Source organism: Brachyistius frenatus, unplaced genomic scaffold (genome assembly GCF_029030835.1).
Source record: "Brachyistius frenatus isolate BFR_SWC_R1_liver_20210118 unplaced genomic scaffold, ASM2903083v1 Contig_17, whole genome shotgun sequence".
Lineage (NCBI taxonomy): Eukaryota > Metazoa > Chordata > Actinopteri > Embiotocidae > Brachyistius > Brachyistius frenatus.
Window position 1 is genome coordinate 2,103,316 of NW_027210616.1, and position 18,883 is coordinate 2,122,198.

Genomic DNA, 18,883 nt, shown 5'->3' on the forward strand with positions numbered 1-18,883 from the left:
CTAATGGCTCCAGTCCAGTTTCCTACAGTAGCTTTTTCTTTCTCTTCAAATGCCATGTGATCAGCTGTCCCCCAAAGCTGCAACAGCCCAACAATACGACTTTGAGCTTTCCAGGCAGAAATAGTTTCATTATCTCGACAGCAGAAATTAATGGACTTAGTAACCCCTTGTGAGCTGTTTGTTTCCAAGTTTAATTTGGTTTTGTTTCATTTTTCATAAAATGTCTTGTGTGACATTTTTATCTGCGCCTCACACGATTTACAAACCACTTTGCCTGCAAAAACAAACAAAAACAAAAAATAAGATAAAGATGATGTTCAGCAAAGAAGATTTTGTTTTTAATTAGCATATTGACTTTTTTTGTAAAAATCTATTCTATATTCAGCATAAAGGAGGCCACGGACAACCCAAGAGAAAAGAAGAAACAAAACATGAGCAGTGGACATACCTCAACATTTCTCAAACAGCAGTGCTTTCAGGAAAAGGCAGATACAGGAATATATACAAAGCATTAAAAAAAAAGCAGTAAATCTCTGACTGACAGATTTCGATGCTAATGTAACCCAGTGATCTTATTGATTGTCAAAATTTTGCACAAGCAGGCATTTAAAAAAACAAAAAACATAAGTATACATTCAGAGTGTCTTTGCAGACCCGGAGCCCTTCGGCTGACGCTGGGTTGTAAAGTAGCGTTTAACTCCTGTCCTTAGGTGCCAGTGCAGATGGAGGTCAGCGTGTCTGAATGTCCTCGCTCTGCAGCTACAGTCCGGCTGGAAAATACAACCAATTTAGCCGTGATACCACTCAGGATCAATATGGCTTCATCCCTGGCAGGGCCATGGGGGCCAATCGGATGGCTGGCCCGAGAGGTTCTTAACAAAGTGGGACAGCAAATAAAGAAGGCACAGACTCGACTGACCCAAGAGCAGGAGGAGGAGGAGGAGGAGGAGCAAAAAGAAGGTGGGGAGAGAAGACAAGACAAGAGGAGGCAGAGCGGAGAAGAGCTTTCAAAATGGCACCGGAAACAACTGAAAAAACTTGATTTCAAAGACATGTTGATTATTACATTTGATACTTTATGCAATACACAAAACATGATACTTTTGAATGCATAGCCTTGACTGCTCGACTGTTGGAAAAGGTAAAGAGGTATATCCGCTGTAAAGAGGGAGGGAAACATTCGGTACATGTTTAACAGCTCAGGATTTCAACAATAAGAGAATATAAAGGTGGAATAATGACGGTGCCCCGAGCACTCGAGTCCAAAACTCAACAAAATACCAAAGCTGATTATATGGAATACTATACAAATGGAAAATGTCGGTCTTACAAAAAAAACCTACCAAATAAGCTTCCTGGTTAACGTTCATATTCTTTGTATTTTCCCTCAGGTTTACACATTAAAATAGAAAACAAATGTGCCTTTTTTCTTCTTTTTTTTTTACACAGAATTTAGGAATTCACAAAATAAATAAATTCGCTGTGGCCTTAAAATTGAATCTCAATTGTATATTATATGTCTATGTATTTATATATATATATAGGTGTATATATATATATATAGACTCATATATATTCCATTTTATATAAACAGAATTTAAACCTTGGAGCCTCTGAGGCTGATAAAATCCATTTTATCCTGCGCATTCTTTCTCTCCATTTGTGCCTCCCCTATCTTGTTGTGCCACCGGTCTGCAGCTCTATATAAACAGTTTTGATGTTACACTGTCCTTGGTGGACAGAAAATGCCCATTTCCATAGTAACACAGTGTTTTAAGGCTAGGAGTAATAGAGAGTGAATGCATACCTATTTTGTGTATATGAAAATAAATGAGTAATAAGTTCTCGATCGTCTGCAAGTCTGAAAAGCCATTTTGTCCTTTTTTCATCTTTTTCGCAGACTTCTCCAACAAAAGAGTCTTGAGCCGTTTGGACTTCCTGTAAGGCACTCTTCAATTAAACTCTGAGATGTGTGGGGTTTTTTTTTTCAGCAGATTGGATGTTGTCACGGTGTCCATCGCTCATCCACGGGAACAGAAACTTGTATACACACACACGCACTGTTCACACTCTCAGATGCCTCAATTCATTGCACCATTTGGCATTCAGTCCCCAGGTTTTGGTTTGTTGAATTCTCCTTTTAAGACATTAGTCCAATGAGATGAAAGGTAAAAAAAAAAAAAAATATGACTAACTGGCACATTTGGTAGACAGGGATCCCTGGTTCATCCAATGGCTGCTCTCCGAGAGGGGGAGGCATTCTGTGTGTGTGCGTGTGTGTTTTGTGTTTGCATCTGCGTCTGTTGGGGTTCATGTCTACAGAAGATCAGCCCAGATCTAAAAAGTGACTTCTTAAAAAAAAAAAAAAAAAAAAAAAAAAAATGCTCCCTTGATTTTTAAAATTAGGCACATGGTCACAAAATATGTGAGTAAACAATAAATCCTGAGGCTGAACTGACCAACCTTTAAGAGCAACGCGCTGCAAGATCCCTAACTTCTGATCTCTGATCAGATCACTGTGGTAGGAAAAGAAAATATTGCGTCTGTGGTCAAATTGGATTCGATTGTTGTTTTTGGTTGAGCTTGTGTGGAGGAGTCTTGCAGCCCTAAGCCTCTGCAGGCTCTGTCTTTATCTGGATAAAGTTTGCAGGCAGTTGGACAGACAGTGGCAGATCCTGCAGGCCTTTGATTCCCTGCTCAGGCTGCAGGGACATCTCCCCACGCACTTCCAGTTCCTCAACAGGGGTCAGACCTTCACTTGGGCTGCTGCTCTGGGAGGAATATCCATTAATTATAGTTTCACTTGCAGCCTGCTGGCCCTGGCTTTGACTGGTATCAATGATCACAGTCCGATAATGCAGCTCCGCCTCTCCTATCTCCATCTCTTCTTTCTCGAATATATGTGCCGCTAGCGATGGATCACCGTTCACCATCGACTGAAAGTAGCTGGGGTCCAGCATCTCCTCTTTGACCTGCAGCCCGGAGAGGTCGCTGGACTTGAGCACAGTGGCAATTACGGTACCGGGCTGCTGTGCCACCATGGTCTGGCCACATGCGGTGTTGATGGTGACGAGGCGGGGGAGGCCGTTGAGGTTGGAAGCGGCGGAACTAATGACTCCTGGAGGGGAAGTGCAGGCGGAGGAGGCAGAGGAGGAGATGGCACAGGAACCCAGACTGGTGACCAGGAGCTGCTGCGGGAGGCCGTCCTGCAGGCTGTTGGCTCCACCTGCTAGAGAGGCCGTCTGGATGGTGAGCACATCTTTACCACCTGCTGTCGTGGAGGGCATGGTGTGGAGAATGACCCGGGGAGGGGAGGAGTGGCAGGAGTCCCCATTGGCCAGAACAGATGTGAAAGGAACCGACTGAAGAGAGCCATGAGATGACAGGACCATAGGAACTGATGCAGGAGCGCCGAGGGTCCTGAAAAGACAAGATGCACTTGAGTCTCTTCACCTTCTCTGACACAGCTGCTGTAATCTAACATTCAGTTTGTATCTTTGCAAATACAGACAAGGTTTATTTTTAATGGACCCCTACTGAGAGATTTAACCAGCACACAGCTATGATCCTAAACAGCAGAACTAATGCCCTTATTAATATAACAAATGGCGCTGACAGCTGTAAAGCAGAAATTATTATTCTCTTCAATCCCTTACTCCAGACAATGTTTAACAGCTGAGAAAATGTCAGATGATAATAAATTGATAGCACCAGCAGTAGACTCAAAACAGCACAATAAAGTGCAAAGTAAACCTGCAAACAAAAACTTCAGACTATAAAAAAAAAAAAAAAAAAAAAAGGTGCTGAAACAGTTTCCTGACAACAACAAAAATGAACATCATAAATTTTACAAAGGTGGTATTTACTGCAAAACTTTTGTGTGTGCTGTTGCTGTGTTCACCTCAAGAGAACCAATGTTTAATAAAACACTTTCGTCTCAAATTCTGAAAAGTTGACTTTGTGTACATACAAGATCTCAAGCTGGAATTGAATCCTCCAACAAGTTGCAGCCACAAATAAAAAGGTTGACAATGTCAGAGTCAGTCACGTTCTGTGAGTTTCAAGGAGAAGTTCATACATATGGATGATGCACGTGTATGAGCCATTTTGTGTGTGTCATGTCTGGTTACCAAATTTCCAGGAACACTGAAAAAGTTTTTAATATCTGAAAAGACGTTAGATTTATCCAAGTATCCTGCAGGTTTACAACAGAGTCTGTCGGTCTGACACTGGATTTTTGAGGTCGATACTAGTCGCTTCTTCACAGTGACAAATTTAATTTTAGATTTTTGGATCCCTTACACACATACATTTTGGCAGATACACTTATGTGTTATTTTCCTAAATGTCAGATAAAAAAAAAAAAAATTCCACTTTCATACATGACAGTCAATATGAGACTACAACCAGCAGCTTGTTAGCGTAGCATTTTCACTAGAAACGGGTGGAAATAGCTGGCGTGACTCTGTCCAAAGGTAACCTGCCTTTAGGTAGAGCCTCTGCACTTCTGAACCTCGCTAATAAAGAAATTGTATCTCGGTCTAATCACCACAAAACCAACATGTAAAACCTACATATCGAGTTATGTGCTGGAACTGTTTCTGGACTAAGGGCAGTGACTTCTTGAGGTTTGGTCACCAGGCAAACAGTTAACCGGCTGTCAGCTGTAGCAACAAATTTATCACACAGGCATTAGAATGGTGTCAATCTTGTCATCTAACTCTTGACCAGAAAGTAAATAATAATCGTAAAATAATGGTCATAAGATACGTACAAACTTGCACATTTTTAATTGAAATCTAAACTTGTAAATGCTTTTGGGTGAATAAACGTTGTATGAGGAAGTCCGTTTCCAAATCATCTCCAGACTCCAACCTATTCTTGACTTTTTTTGTGAAGAAAGGCAGACAGACATATCCGTAATGAGCTAATATCACCTCGACAGATTTATCTGCATAGCTCTGGTTTGAAAGATCATAAAACAGAGAATGCTATTTCTCGCGCCGACTGCAGCATATTGAAAAAACTAAAATCTACGCCTCATTTAGCTGATGGTCCCTCTCAAAAGACTGCTGGTGTTCCTCACAATGTTCAGGTAAAAGACTGCATGCTTTATTAAGAAAGTGTGTTCCTCCTACCTCATAGCTTGTGCTGTATCTTGGATACCCGAGCCATGGTTAGCTTGCAACATGTGAACAGACTGAAGGAGCTGCCCGGCCTGTCCACCGTTAGCGTCGTGGTACAGAAATTCATCCTTAGGCTCTTTCTTCATCTGTTTCACCGACGCATGGTGGTGACCATGAGCTCTTCCGTGCCCTCTGGACCCGCCACGGACCATCGACCGCCCGTTGGTAGATCTCTGGTTCCCGTAGCCGGCGTTGGCATCAGCGCCCGTGTCGTCATCCTCAATCACCACCAGATCAGCTGGCATCTCCTTAAACTGGTAGACCAGCCGCTGCCCCTCCACTTTAGCCAGGATGCCTCTCTGATAGTAGTACCTAGAGGAGAAAGTAGATACAGACGCTGTCATTATTCAACTTTTACCAGCCTCATAAAATGTAAAACTGTCACTCCGGTGTGTTATCATGAACATATCAGTGGGAACGTGTCTGCAGGGTTCAGACCTAATGAAAGCTAATGTACCCAACAACGGCACTTTGTGAAATAATGATCATTGGCACGTTACTCTTACCTGAGAGCTCTTCCCATGGTCTCGTAGTTCATGTCAGGCTTGTTCTTGTGTTTGCCCCACAGCTTTGAAACAGCCTTGGAGTCCACCAGCTTAAAGATGCCTTTCTCCCGCTGTGTCCACTTAATGTATTTGGGACAGGTGTTTTTATCCTGCAGTAAAGCCAGAAGGAATTCCCACAGGTAGATGGTGTTGCCTGCAAATTAGAGGGAAATAATTTAAGTCATGTTTTTATCACCTTCAGTTCCATCAGACATTCATGGGGCGGCCTTGGAGCTGTGCTACATGTATCTATAATTCATTTCACAATTCAGTTTATAGATGGAAGCCATGGCGTTACAATGCTCTTTTCCTGCAGCCATTGTTGTGTCAGTTGTGTGTGTGCATGTGTGCCTGGGAAGGAAATTAATTATACCAAGCCTGGGAGTAGATTAGTCTAAAGTGTGAGATGCTTTGGCTAGAAGTGGTTAAAAACAGCAACGCTCCCAGTAGTCACTTGAATCCCAGACACCGTGACAGGGTGATGTATATGTGTGCAGCTGAACCTGCCCTCCCCAGGCCCCTCCTCTTTGTGTCACACTGTATGGTGCATTGAGGGTTCACATCGAGTAGCACGAGTCTGCTTCTATCGGTAGAGCATCTACGTGCCCTCCAGCATGCAATCACTTCTGTTTCCCTGTGAAACACAGCACTCCAAGATCCCCTCATCCATTAACTCGCCCGAATTCAACCCCGCTGGACTGCAGGGGCTGAGGACTGCTGTTTGCATACTCCACAGGAGGAAGCGGAGCGTACACAAGAGGAGGGGAGACCTTGATTTTTATTGGCTCATTACAGAAAAGTGGACTAGTTAGTGAGGCTTACCTTTGCCCTCTTTGCTCTTCTTCCTGAGTGGCAGGTTAGGGGTGGTGATCGGAGAGCAGGGACGCACCGCCCGCGGCTTTCGCACTATGATTCAAATTGAGGGGTAGTGTGTTATAAGGTGGAAGGCCACAGTGAAATAATCTAATTACCTACGACGCTGAATTCTTTGTGAGATTATTTCTGTGGTCTAAAAAGTAGAGGGAGGAAAACAGTGCTACCTTTGGTTTTTTTCTGAGGTTTCAAGGGACACTTTTGGGGAATCTCATCCATAGATGAAGTGTCCTCATCTAGGGACACATCAAGGGCAACGCTGTCCATCTGGTCCGGCCTCAGTGGGGCATATGTCAGGTCTGACTCCAGCAGAGTGCCGTAGGTGTGAACTATGCATAAGAAAGAGATACAGAAATGTAACAGACCATAAAAAGTCTGTGTCTCATGCTCCAAATATGACCAATGTTCCCTCAAAACTGAAATATTTGCCACAATAGGATATGCAAAGGAACTTACTCATACGCTTCTCGTCCAAGATGTTATTTGGAGACTCCATGTTAAGAAGAGCTGCTGCTGCTTCATTCGTCTCCATGCGGTCCTCTGCGCCTGAGACTGCTGTTTCTGTCCAATAGATGACAACAAATTAATTAATGTGAAATCCTTGTTTGTTGTATATTGTGGTATTTTGCTATTTTGGCATGTCTGGGTCTTTGTTATACAGCTGAATGGTTAGCACAAGCACAAGATTCCTTTCATGTCGGATGGCATTAATTGAGTTAACATTGTGACTTGTTTCACTTGTGCCGACGTAAGCTCACACAAACAAGACATTTAGTTGGACATATAAAAATATAAAGGAAAAAAAGGAGCAGACCGAGAGGTACATTCCATAATTCCCCATTAATCATCAAGACGTTTCCAAAAAACAAAAATATAATACAATTGTTTTTCATTTCAAGGAAAATATGCAAGTCAATGCAAGTTATCATTTATTTTTCATAATGTTTTAATGGAAAGACCTTCATGTATGCTGAATTGTATGAAAGCATTTTGGTATTTTAGCGTTTACTGACGAAATACTCTGGTAGTGATTAATCAGAATTTACTGGAATTGGAAATGCACCAATTGAAAACTGTGCTTGTGAATCTCAGCAGAAATGTCATGTGTCCACTGTAATGTTCCTACTCTGATAGTTTTTTCACATTTGCTAACTGTTGGGATGTATAATTAAAGCTCATTGTATTGCATGTGCAACCTGACTGAGAACAGGTCTTTAAAAATGACTGTAAAGTGACACATCTGTACCTGAGAGGTCCACTCCTCCCACCAGGATGGACGGTTCCTCCACCACATGGAGAGTTGTGTCCACCATGATGCCGTTGGTTACCTCATCGGACTCGAGGCCCGAGTAGACCTGCAATAGATCGGCTGCAGGCACCTGCTCAACAATCACGGCTGGGAACACTGACGGGTCGTCCAGCTGCACAGAGACAGGACACACACACACACACACACACACACACACACACACACACACACACACACACACACACACACACACACACACACACACACAGACACACAGAAAGGCATGAGATGTTGTACCACAGGAGATACACTGGGAGGCAGCGGACTGACAGTCTTTGTAGATACACATGTTTTGCAATACAAATACCATTAATTCCTCCACTACACATCATAAATGCAATATAAAAACCCCAGATGACACCAAATTAATGTTATAACCCGATCTAGTCTTTTATTTTTATTGCCTTGTAAAAAGTTTTACATTCATACTCAATTTGTGGAGGCACATGGCATGGAGAGCCCATTTCTGTGGTATTGCAGCGGTCTACAGGGAACCGCTGAAGAAGACAAGAACCAGCTGTTTGACCTGGCCTACTTCTCCGGAGAAGTTAGTCTTATGCTCAGAAATTATATAAACCCAAATGAATGTTAATGGATCAGTCATGAATTGCAGGCGAGCACCCCCTTCATCATGTCCTAAACGTGCTCTGGGAATTCCAACCTCGCCGTCTCATTTCAGGCATGGCACAGGCTGGTGCAGGAAGGAGCGCGGGGACACAGGGAATAACAAGAGTGTGAGCCAAACCATTGAGCAACAACTGAGAAGCCCAGCACACTTAAGAGCTCCTCAAACACAGGCCGTGTCAAGAGTGACTAATTCAGTTAGATGGTCCTCTAAAACTGACATCTGTATTTCAAAGACTGTGAAAAACAAACAGCACGAGGAAAAGCTCTGATTTTGAAATCATCATATCAAATAGAAATGTTGAGGCCATCATGATTTTTTTTGAAGAAAAGGTCACTTCAGGTATTTCGATGCAAAACATGCAGGACTCAACGGACTGCCAGCAGATGGCAGCAGACTACACTTAAAAAATGTACAGCAATCGTTTTATTTTCCCACGTCAGTGCCAAACAGCTAATGCAACTGCCTTGACTATGTGAGGAATGACTCCTAAATGCACATCAGTGGAACAAATTGAGATATTTTTGATGAAGTGTTCAACAGTATTGATTCCAACCACCAGGCACAGGAGAAATGAATTCCATCTTACATCCAAGTTAAAAGATGAGGAGAAAAATTCAAGTCAAATACGTATCCAAACTGAAGCTAAATGTATGCACAACCTGAAAAACACCCTTTATTCCACCCTGTTGCTCTGTTGACTGGAGTACAGGGTGACTAAGATGTCTCACAACACTCACAAAAACAGATAATGGAAAGAAAATGTGACCTGGCAGCCTGTTTCCTCTTCAGGTATACATGTGTATGCTGTGATTTATTTAAATCGATTAAATTAACATTTTTACAGTGATGACCTGATTGAAGGAGGAACAGGACAGACAACAAGGTGCAGTAGGAGGAGCTTGACTAAAGGCTTATCTGTCCCTTTGCACAAGTGTCCATTGTTGGTGTGGACCTCTGGGGCATACCAGGTGTCCGGGCCTTGAGCTGGGGGGTGGTGAAGAGCGGGCATTCGAGCGAATGGCTACGTACCCATTTTGGCTACACTTTAACCAGGAAACTAACAGAGCGGCTCATTATTTGGACACAGATTTAAATGTTTAGGCCTGCTAAGCAGCATCAGTAGTAATTACCCATGGATTGTTTGTTGGTAACTTGTAGTAAATACACTGTGCATAATGTTGGTGTTTGTAAGTGGCTCCATGTGACGTCTTGCATAACTTTAAAAGATCAAAAACACACAGCTTGTGTCATCTCGGAGGCAAAACCATTAGGCCTCTTGGGGCAAATAATAGCCGAGAGTTTTGCTTTGACTACAGACGCTATCAGTGTCTCCCTGACATACACTGAATGTTTCCCATTAATCCGAGTCTTTGCTAGACATATTATCAGATAGCTAGACAGTGAGGCTACCTCGTTTCCTCAGCTGGACTTAAATGATGTTTGCTGTCCTTGAGTGAGAGTGAAGTGTGTGTGTGTCAGTAGACAAAAGGTATTTTGACTATTGGTCTTCTGAGCTCCTGAGACGGAAAGCACTTCCCACCCCCTCCTGTCAAATGCAGAAAGCCTGAATCCCACACAGAGTGCTGACAGAGCACGAGACGTGTGAAGCTGCTGTTTCCGCTGTTGTTTTGATGTTAAATGGATTCTGTTTTCGCTGGGAACACTTCAGACTAGTTTTGTTTTGTCATGTAAACCATGTGACAATTTGACAGTTTGACAAGCAGTGCTACAATGCACGCAACAGCGACGACAACGAAAAAGAGAGAAACTGTTGTTTAAAAGCGTAACATTGTGACAAGGTGGAACAGGCACCCAACATGCGACACAAATTATATTGAACATTGTCAGTATTTTAACTGCTTCTTCCTCTTTGTGGATTTGAACAGTATTTCTAGTAGGGAAACAGGAGGGGGGGGGGGGGGGGGGGGGGGGGGGGGGGGGGGGAGGGGGGGGGGGGGGGGGGGGGGGGGGGGGGGGGGGGGGGGGGGGGGGGGGGGGGGGGGGGGGGGGGGGGGGGGGGGGGGGGGGGGGGGGGGGGGGGGGGGGGGGGGGGGGGGGGGGGGGGGGGGGGGGGGGGGGGGGGGGGGAGAGAGAGAGAGAGAGAGAGAGAGAGGAGCGATAAAAATCCAGCTGCTTTGCATTTCAGAGTTCCCCATTCTGCCTGTGAAAGCAACAGCATCTGTGCCAGCTACCCTCCGCCCCTCCCCTCTTCCACACACACGCACCCCACACCTCTTCTGCTTTACCTGCCCAGCCACAATAGAGTCCAACTGTCTGTACACTTTCAATGTCCTCATTACGAAATTTGAGACAGTGTAGCTGCCCGTAACATACGAGACGCATTTACATTTCAAAGTGGGCTGTTTACCTAAAACCTGACTCTCTGTTGCTGTAGCTTGAAAATGAAGAAACTATCCCTTTAATTCGAATTTCAAAATAAAAGAATAAGTTTGCATGACAATCACAAAGTATCATCATGCCGTCATTACATTATACAATACATCTTAGGGAGCTACTTATTGACCTAAAAACCAATATAGCAAGGCTAATCATTATAGAACCTACTCTATGATTTCACTCAGCTTCAGCAGTTTTATTGCATCCAAAATAAATCTTTAAAAGACAGCCAGCGGAAACTAAATGGCCGCTGCGTTGTTCCTTTTTGGGGGTATGTCCATGACTTAGTAAATAGGGGCAAACTGTTTGCAAAACAGGTCGAGTGAGTGCAGCAAAGAACAAAACTGTTGCACTGGAACAATACAAGGCCTTTCAAACAAATAATCTTGTGCCTTCCAAGCAGCCTTGTAACTGGTCCGTCAGGTTAGGCCTGAACCGGTGCTATTCAGGGATCCGGTGACAACGTGTCACTCTAGATACGCACATACAGATACCGGTACAGATAAACACACGTACATCCACACTTACAATCAAGCCTGCTCCACAGGATTCAGACCCAGGTAAGGGGATGAGATAACTGGACACCTAACCAGGCAATGAAAAGACACACACAGGCATGGGTTCACATCATATGCACACACAGCAACCTTTGTGCCGTAAACACTTTCATGCCCAAGCCCCGCCCTTCCCCTCCCACGCAACTGAATCTCGCGGCAGGTTTTTCGGTCTTTCCGTTCCTGTGCTCCCAGCAGCCCACACTCCTCTCTGCTCCATCCTCCTTCCCCAACATGCTGTCACAGTTAAAGATCACGGCCTAATCCTACCCCAGTGATGCTGCTGTTTACACAAGTTTTGTTTGTTCTGAAAAGTACTACATTCATCAACTAGCTCACAAATAGTATGACAGGTTGGAAAAGATGGATGGTCAAACACTGGTCTAGAGGTCTTTTGATCACATAATTAAAAAATGTTGACTACAACACCTGTTATGCATTTAAAAAGGTTCAGAACATGTTTTGTTTTTCAGTGTGATCTGTACCTGATTGATCTCGTCCATCCCGTTGCTGGCAAATTCAAACACCAGCTCACCGGGCTGCACTGCAGTCGTCATGGCAGCGGAGTTCAGAGGGCAGAGAGCAGCCTAAAATATCCTCGCTCTGACTTCTCCAGCTCCTTCTCTGCACACACAGGGACTCGGTTTCACCTCACAAAATGGCTTCCCTCTCGCCCCGCTCTCTGATCTGGGCAGTTAGCGCTCCGAGAGAGCGACCACGAGCCGAGTTTCAGAGGAGTGCTGTGGCCCAGGTGGGAGCAGCCTTGTCCCTCTCTGACACAGAGGCTGGGACCTGCTGCGCCTGGAGCATCTACACCTGGCACAGAGAAAGAGAGAGAGAGACCTGGGGGTTAAGGTCAGCAGACATATTAGATCAGTTCAATTTCAGTGAGAGACAAGAGGCAGGTACAAGCAGAGATAGTCCCAGTGGAAACACTCGATGTTTATGAGACCAAACTACTCTGTGTAAAACATCAGCTCTCAACCTCGGGGTCGCCAAAACATACCTCATTATTCTGGGAGGTCGACCAGAGAACCACTGGTGTGAAACCTGCTTACGCTACACTGTTTCACACAGGACAAACTTATCTGGGGTATTGTCTGGTTTTGATCTTTGATGCTGAAACTTTCAGAGGAGAAATGAGATCACTGGCTGATTCCTGCCTCCCTGTGTAACAAACCCTTCAAAACAAAAAACAAGCACCAGAAAATTGCCTGCAGTAGGTTTGAAATTCAGTGACCGTGTAATTGCATTCTTACATGCATTCTAAAGTTATTTTTCTATCCTGTACAGATATTCCCTAATGCAAATATCAGAGATATGACATGAAAATATTTAAAAAATGTCCATCCTTCCATTTCAGGCCTAAAAATGTAAACTATGTATGGATGACTATTATTAATAAACAGATCTTCTAAACAAAAAAAAGTTGGGGCGGCAACTAACAATCATTTTAATCATCAATAAATGAACCGATTAAAACAATATTTTAGTGCTTAAGGTGACATCTTCAAATGACTTGTTTCATCAGAAGAACAATCCTGAACCCCAAAATATTAAACTTACTATCCGAGAACTTGGAGGCATCAAATAAGCAATGAAAATAAATTACTTTTCCTTCCATCAACTAATCCTTTAACTGTTCCAGCAACAACACATTGGCATATAGTTGAGAGGAGCTCAGCCCACAGTTCTGATTTAATCATTGACGCTTCCCATTTCATCTCTGTCCCTGAATGTGACACACCCCCGCAGCACACCACCCTGGATCATAAGGCTCTGGAGGATGATAGTATGATCACATGAGAGGGTGGAAGGGAAGAGACGGTCAGAGTGAGCCTTCCCTGTTCTCTCTCACTCTCACACACACACACACACACACACACACACACACACACACACACACACACACACACACACACACACACACACACACACACACAAACAGGCGAAAGATCACTCGTCTGATGATGTTCTGAAAGCCCCTCTGTGCTGACCCTGAGGGAGTCACTGTGATCACAGTAGGTGGGGGAGGGAAGCTGGTGGTCTTGTACTTGTCAGTGTGTGTGTGTGTGTGTGTGTGTGTGTGTGTGTGTGTATGTATGTATGTATGTATGTATGTGTTGAGGTGTGTCCAACAACCCGATACCCAGAGGCAGGTTTCATGGATGAAGGATGGGAGGACTTGATGTTGGATTGAATAATAAATGGATAAGGAGAGCCAGAGGCCACTCACCCCCACCTTCATCTTTCCCAGAGACCAAAGAGCTGGCAGGACTGGAGAAGTCAGATGGCAATGTTTGGTACCCCCCCACCCCCACCCCTCTACACAGACACACACACACACACAACACTCACTATCCATGCTTTTCCCTCTGCTGCAGGGTGGAGCTTGTTTGCTTTGAAATGCCTGTGTGACTGACGAAGTTGCATACCATGTCCAATTGTGTTTCGAAGGGGGTGTAACAGGACGGGAGGTGATAGAGAAGGACTTGTACAGGGAAACAAAATTTTGCGATTTAGTTTGTTTTCTCTGCTCAGCATCCAGACAGAACAGTAACATGTGGCAGCTGTCTGGAACGCATCACTTTGGGAGATAGAAGAGGAGCAGGGAAACTAAATCTGAAGGCTACTGTTTCCCTCCAGTCAGTTCTTCTAAGCTGTCTCTGCCAGGCAGTGTCCAGGCTCTCCTCTGCCAGAGCTGGACGCTGCTGCCATCTGTCTGGAGCTCGGCGTCCCGCTCTTCCTTGCTTGTTTGAGCTGTGCATTATCAGACTCAAGCAGAAAAGATGGAGTATATTGTCTGAGGCTTCCAAATTAGGGAACCATATAAAAAAAAAAAAAACAGACAAAATTGGAGTGGACATGTGTCTGCACGGCTCTCTATTTGCAATTTCAAAAGAACACAAATACATTTACAGCAGATGCTTTAATCTGTCCTCTGTGAAGTTGGATGGGTCTGTATCGTATGGGAAGACTTTGAAATTGCCTCGCTGCCTCATCCCAAAACATTTAAACTAATCCAGCAGATGTTCCCGCCAACAGAGCATCTTGGTTCCCCTTCTGTAGTTGCAGTTTGTGTTAGACTTAGGAACAATTATGAAACTGTTGGTGTGAACATTTCAGCTTTCAGCCACAATGCTGGGGCTAATTGATGAACAAATCATCAGCATCTAGTCATTAATTGCCTGTCAGACTGTTTTTGAATTAGCAGGAGTCAAGATCAAAGTAAACAGTATTTCTGTTACTCTCCTAGTGCATGCTTTATGAGAGCATCTCTGCTGCACTCATACTACAATGTCTCAGACTGTGCCTGTGGTTGCATGTGTGTATTTCCTGTGTCCCTCCTGTCAGTGCTTCATTGATCTGGATGGCCCAGTTGGCATGGTACTAACAGTAGACAGGGATACAAGAGAGCCAGCCATTAGTCAGATGCAGCCTGCACTTTATCCCCCAGCGCATGACAACAGCTGCCTTGTCCCAGCACAGGGGCAGGGTTGTAACTGCACTCACCACGTCATGAAAAGGAGAAGAGGAGGAGAGCAGCGATGGGAAGGATTTTACTGGGATGTTAGTCAATGCATAATAGTCTGCAGAGCAAATAGACTGCCTGTGAGTTACTCTGGGTGGGGCCTTCTTTTGGCAGGCTTGAGTAGTCTAGTTCGGTTACCAGGTGGAGCGTTCCGGTGAGGAATAAAAATGTTTAACTGCATTGTCCTGGGTTTGAATCCAACCAAACATGTGTGTTGCATGTCATCCTCCGTATCTCTCTCTTTGCAATTCCTCCTTTTCTCTGCATTAAGGAACTTCCAATGCCATTAAAAGACCTACCTATGAATGACATAAATATGTCTATTTATGTCTGTCTGTTTGTTTGTTTGTTTTTTGGACGCTGAGAGCAAACCTAAAACCGGAGTCAAATTAAAGCGATTCTGATTCTGATTAGATAATTACTGGATGGACAGAAAACTATATGAATGCCTCATTTAGCTTTTTAAAATCAACATGAAATTATTTTGGGCCACTTGAGCAGAACAAGCTGTAAACACAAGACTGACATATCAGCTTAGGAAGTTATTATGGTGTTATTATCTGCGTACACTTGCCAATTTACACCCAGAAGCTATTCATTGAGAGACATAATTTTGTCTCTGTCAACTCCTGAGGGAACTCTTTAGGTCTGTGGTCACCAGCTAGTCTCTACCTCCATCTGTCTGTTGCTGCTGTTGGGCAGATGGTGAACAGCAGCATTTTTGCCACCTGCTGCAGCTGGAAACAACGCTGATGTGAGCGTGTATACATCTATCATTTCAACCACTGTTAACATAAATATATTAGTGAGTGAAGCACATTATAAAAACTCATCCTGAACTGAATCCATATGAGTTTTCAAACTTTTAACAAAGACAAGTAATTAGTAGTCAACTCCTGAGGCAAACCTATAATAATATTCTGTATAGGAGCAACTAATGACTATTTACATTGTGGTTTGAGCCATTATTATTGTCTTAATTAATCAAAAAACTAATAAATAACTTTTTGGATTTTTATGATTTGTATTCAAATGACAACAATTAAAGAAATTGTAGCAGATTACCTTTCTTGGTATTTACTAATTATATAACTCATTGTAACGTAATGCAATGAAAATAATCATCAGCTGCAGCTTGAAGAAAATCATTAATATGTATAGCTCACACTATAGTCTCATCTTGTCCCCTGTCATGTGACCACAGTGAAGGGATCCTCTCTTTCACTTAGCTCTCCTCCGGTGGTTACGACTGTCTGTTGTATATGGCAGCCTGATGTGCAGCAGACTGAGGAGGAGGATGAAGCAAACACTGGCCTACTCCACCCCGACAGCATGGTGACTGCCAGTCGCAATAACAACCAATTAGAGTCAGGATTCATGAACAAATGGAGCATTCCCAGAAGGCCCTACTTCCCCCGCTTTAGTCTCTTCAGCTGAGCTCATTGTTGACCATGAAAGGAGGTAATTTAAGCCAATTGAATGACTATGCAATGACTCACACTGCATGTGATGACTGCAAACATTTTGAGATGCAAGAGCAGGACCAGGAAAACTTTTACTTATCAGCCATTTTCAGCTCAGATTACAAAAATGGAAGTTCCCTCAGGTGACATGATTGCTCTGTGTCCTGTTGTGGTGACTTTATTATAACAGACACAGGCTTTAAAAGATGGCTGGTGTCATAGAGCGAGTGGTATTTCAGGTATTTGAAAACCTTTTCACACACAGGTATAGATGCTGCAGATGTGATGTACACAATTTGAACTACCGTACATAAATAATAAATAGTCTTTCTATGCTCTCAAAATACATTTTCAAAACTTACATGATTTTGTTGTTCACCTCAGTGCTGAGAGACATTTCAGTACCAATACAGAGAAGTCTTTACCTTCCACAAATCCTAAAAAGGTTAAATTTCCCCAATTCAGCTGCTCACTCAAACAACAATACGCAAGATGGCAGAAATTGCATGGGCTCACCACCACAATGTTTTTACATGGTTGTCAGAATGCTGTTTTTGCAGGATCCACTGGGTTCCTGTAAGGGAAATGACTCAGTGATATGAGGCAGTAGCTCATTCCTGGAGCTCTGTGATAGCCCATATGGGCATTAGGGGATCCTGATCATCATTTCTGGACAGCAGTTCCCCTTTGTTTCACCAAGTTGTCGTTAAAATGCCCACCAGTAATGTAACAATAGCACATTTAGTGCCAAAGGAAATTGCTCAAACACAGTTGAGTAAAAACACAACTCAAATCAGAGGAAATAAAAGAGAACTAAGTATAGACAGCAAACTAGATGTAGTGTTCAAGATAGTACAAAAATATCCAGGCAGTGTTAATGAATTATAGCAAAGGTCATAGTGCTGAAAAAGTGTTTGCTATTTCAGCAGAGTTTGAGGATAGCAATTACTGAGTTGCTTCTAAGCCAGACAAAACTCAGAGGTGGTTTTCATCACTGCCGCAGAACGATGTCAGCAAAAGAAAAACTGTTTTGCACACAGTAGTTTCTGTGCATACTACATTTTACTCACCACCTACTATTGCACAATACAGCAAGTCTCACCATGTTTCAAACTCCAACTCAACTTTATTGAGCTGAATAAAGGAGTGCTTTCACTGCAATGTAGAGGCCACACCATGCATGTGCTGATAAAATGGCAGAAATAGGCACAGAGGCCGGCATAGACACCGGCTAGCATTCAGCTGCAGAGCACAAGGCATCAGACACACAGACAGCGCTGGGTCCAAACCAGCACTCGCTGTGTCTGTATCTCACTGGGAGGCATTTGGCTCTGCTGTGCCAGGGCCAAATGAAGACTGAGAGAAAAACGTCACCTCGAGCACAGGCTTTCAGAAAGAGAATGGAATTTAATCTCATCTCCTGCGAACCTTGTACTTTTCCACTCAGGCTTTGGGCTCTGGAAGAAAGACTCGGGCTTTTCTGTAACAACAGTTGTTTGTCGCAACTAACACACTATTAGGGATAACATTGGGCCTTTTATGGAAGATTAGACATGAGCTTCAGCTTAGTAACATCCCCAGAGAACACAGTTCACAAATGTCCTCGGAGACCAGATCCCCCTTCTCTTTTAGTCACTTTTTCATTTTATTATATGTAAAAAAAAACATGTCTCCTTCTGAGACATTACAGACTGTTCTTTCCCCTCTATACTCTTTTAAGAAGCGCTTTATCAGAGTAAAGCTGACTGAACTTTCTTGTTTCTGGCATAGTGAAGAAATAATGACCGCCAGAAACAGCAGTGACATATTTTAAAAACAGGGCAGAAAAGAAAAACACCCACAAACTGACCTGTGAATTTTGCATTCACAGGAACAGCATCACTGAGCAGTGGGTTTCTGCTGCTTCCTGTCTGTTGAACCACACTCAGAAGAAAATGTGTAAGAGCGGAAAGTTTTAAACTCCCCCTCCTTCCTTCTCAAACAACATGCTATGAGTTTCACAGATATAAGTCTTGTCACACAGGTAGCATTTCCTTTATGGATATGGTTACTAGAAATACCCTCTAGTGACGTCAAACATAAAAGTGATTAAATTAAAACTGGACTGTTTTGGATAAGTCTGTTCCCTGAACATATAACTGCAGTGTTTTAGTCACACAAACTCACAGAAAAATGTTTTAGATGCAACAGTATAACATTTCTCTTATTTTAAGTACTGAGAGTTGGTTTTAGAGGGTCATAAATACAAGAAATGGGAAATATTAGCAGACTAAATGAGACATTACTGGATTCTCTCGCACCTTCTGACATTTTCAAGCCTGCTACACTTAGAGCTGTTTAATGACTGAGATGCTGAATTCAAAAGGTTCACAATAGAGCTTTCAAAGCCACACCTG

The 18,883-nt window shown here is 43.3% G+C and overlaps 1 protein-coding gene across 5 annotated transcripts in view; it reads right to left on the reverse strand.

The window, feature by feature from the left end:
* Positions 1-316: 316 nt before the first annotated feature.
* The window catches only part of elf1 (E74-like ETS transcription factor 1), a 44,480-nt gene continuing 25,913 nt past the window's right edge, over positions 317-18,883 (reverse strand). For 3 of the 5 annotated variants that reach the window (XM_069694240.1, XM_069694239.1, XM_069694241.1), the window contains 9 exons: positions 11,978-12,308; positions 11,467-11,523; positions 7,851-8,025; positions 7,061-7,165; positions 6,772-6,933; positions 6,554-6,637; positions 5,693-5,885; positions 5,139-5,498; positions 317-3,420 (listed from right to left, as the gene is read on the reverse strand). In XM_069694240.1, coding sequence (XP_069550341.1) covers positions 2,607-3,420; positions 5,139-5,498; positions 5,693-5,885; positions 6,554-6,637; positions 6,772-6,933; positions 7,061-7,165; positions 7,851-8,025; positions 11,467-11,523; positions 11,978-12,049 — 2,022 coding nt within the window. In that variant the 5' untranslated portion in view covers positions 12,050-12,308 and the 3' untranslated portion in view covers positions 317-2,606. The remainder of the gene's footprint in view (positions 3,421-5,138; positions 5,499-5,692; positions 5,886-6,553; positions 6,638-6,771; positions 6,934-7,060; positions 7,166-7,850; positions 8,026-11,466; positions 11,524-11,977; positions 12,309-18,883) is intronic. The other 2 variants (XM_069694242.1, XM_069694243.1) reach the window with 2 other exon arrangements.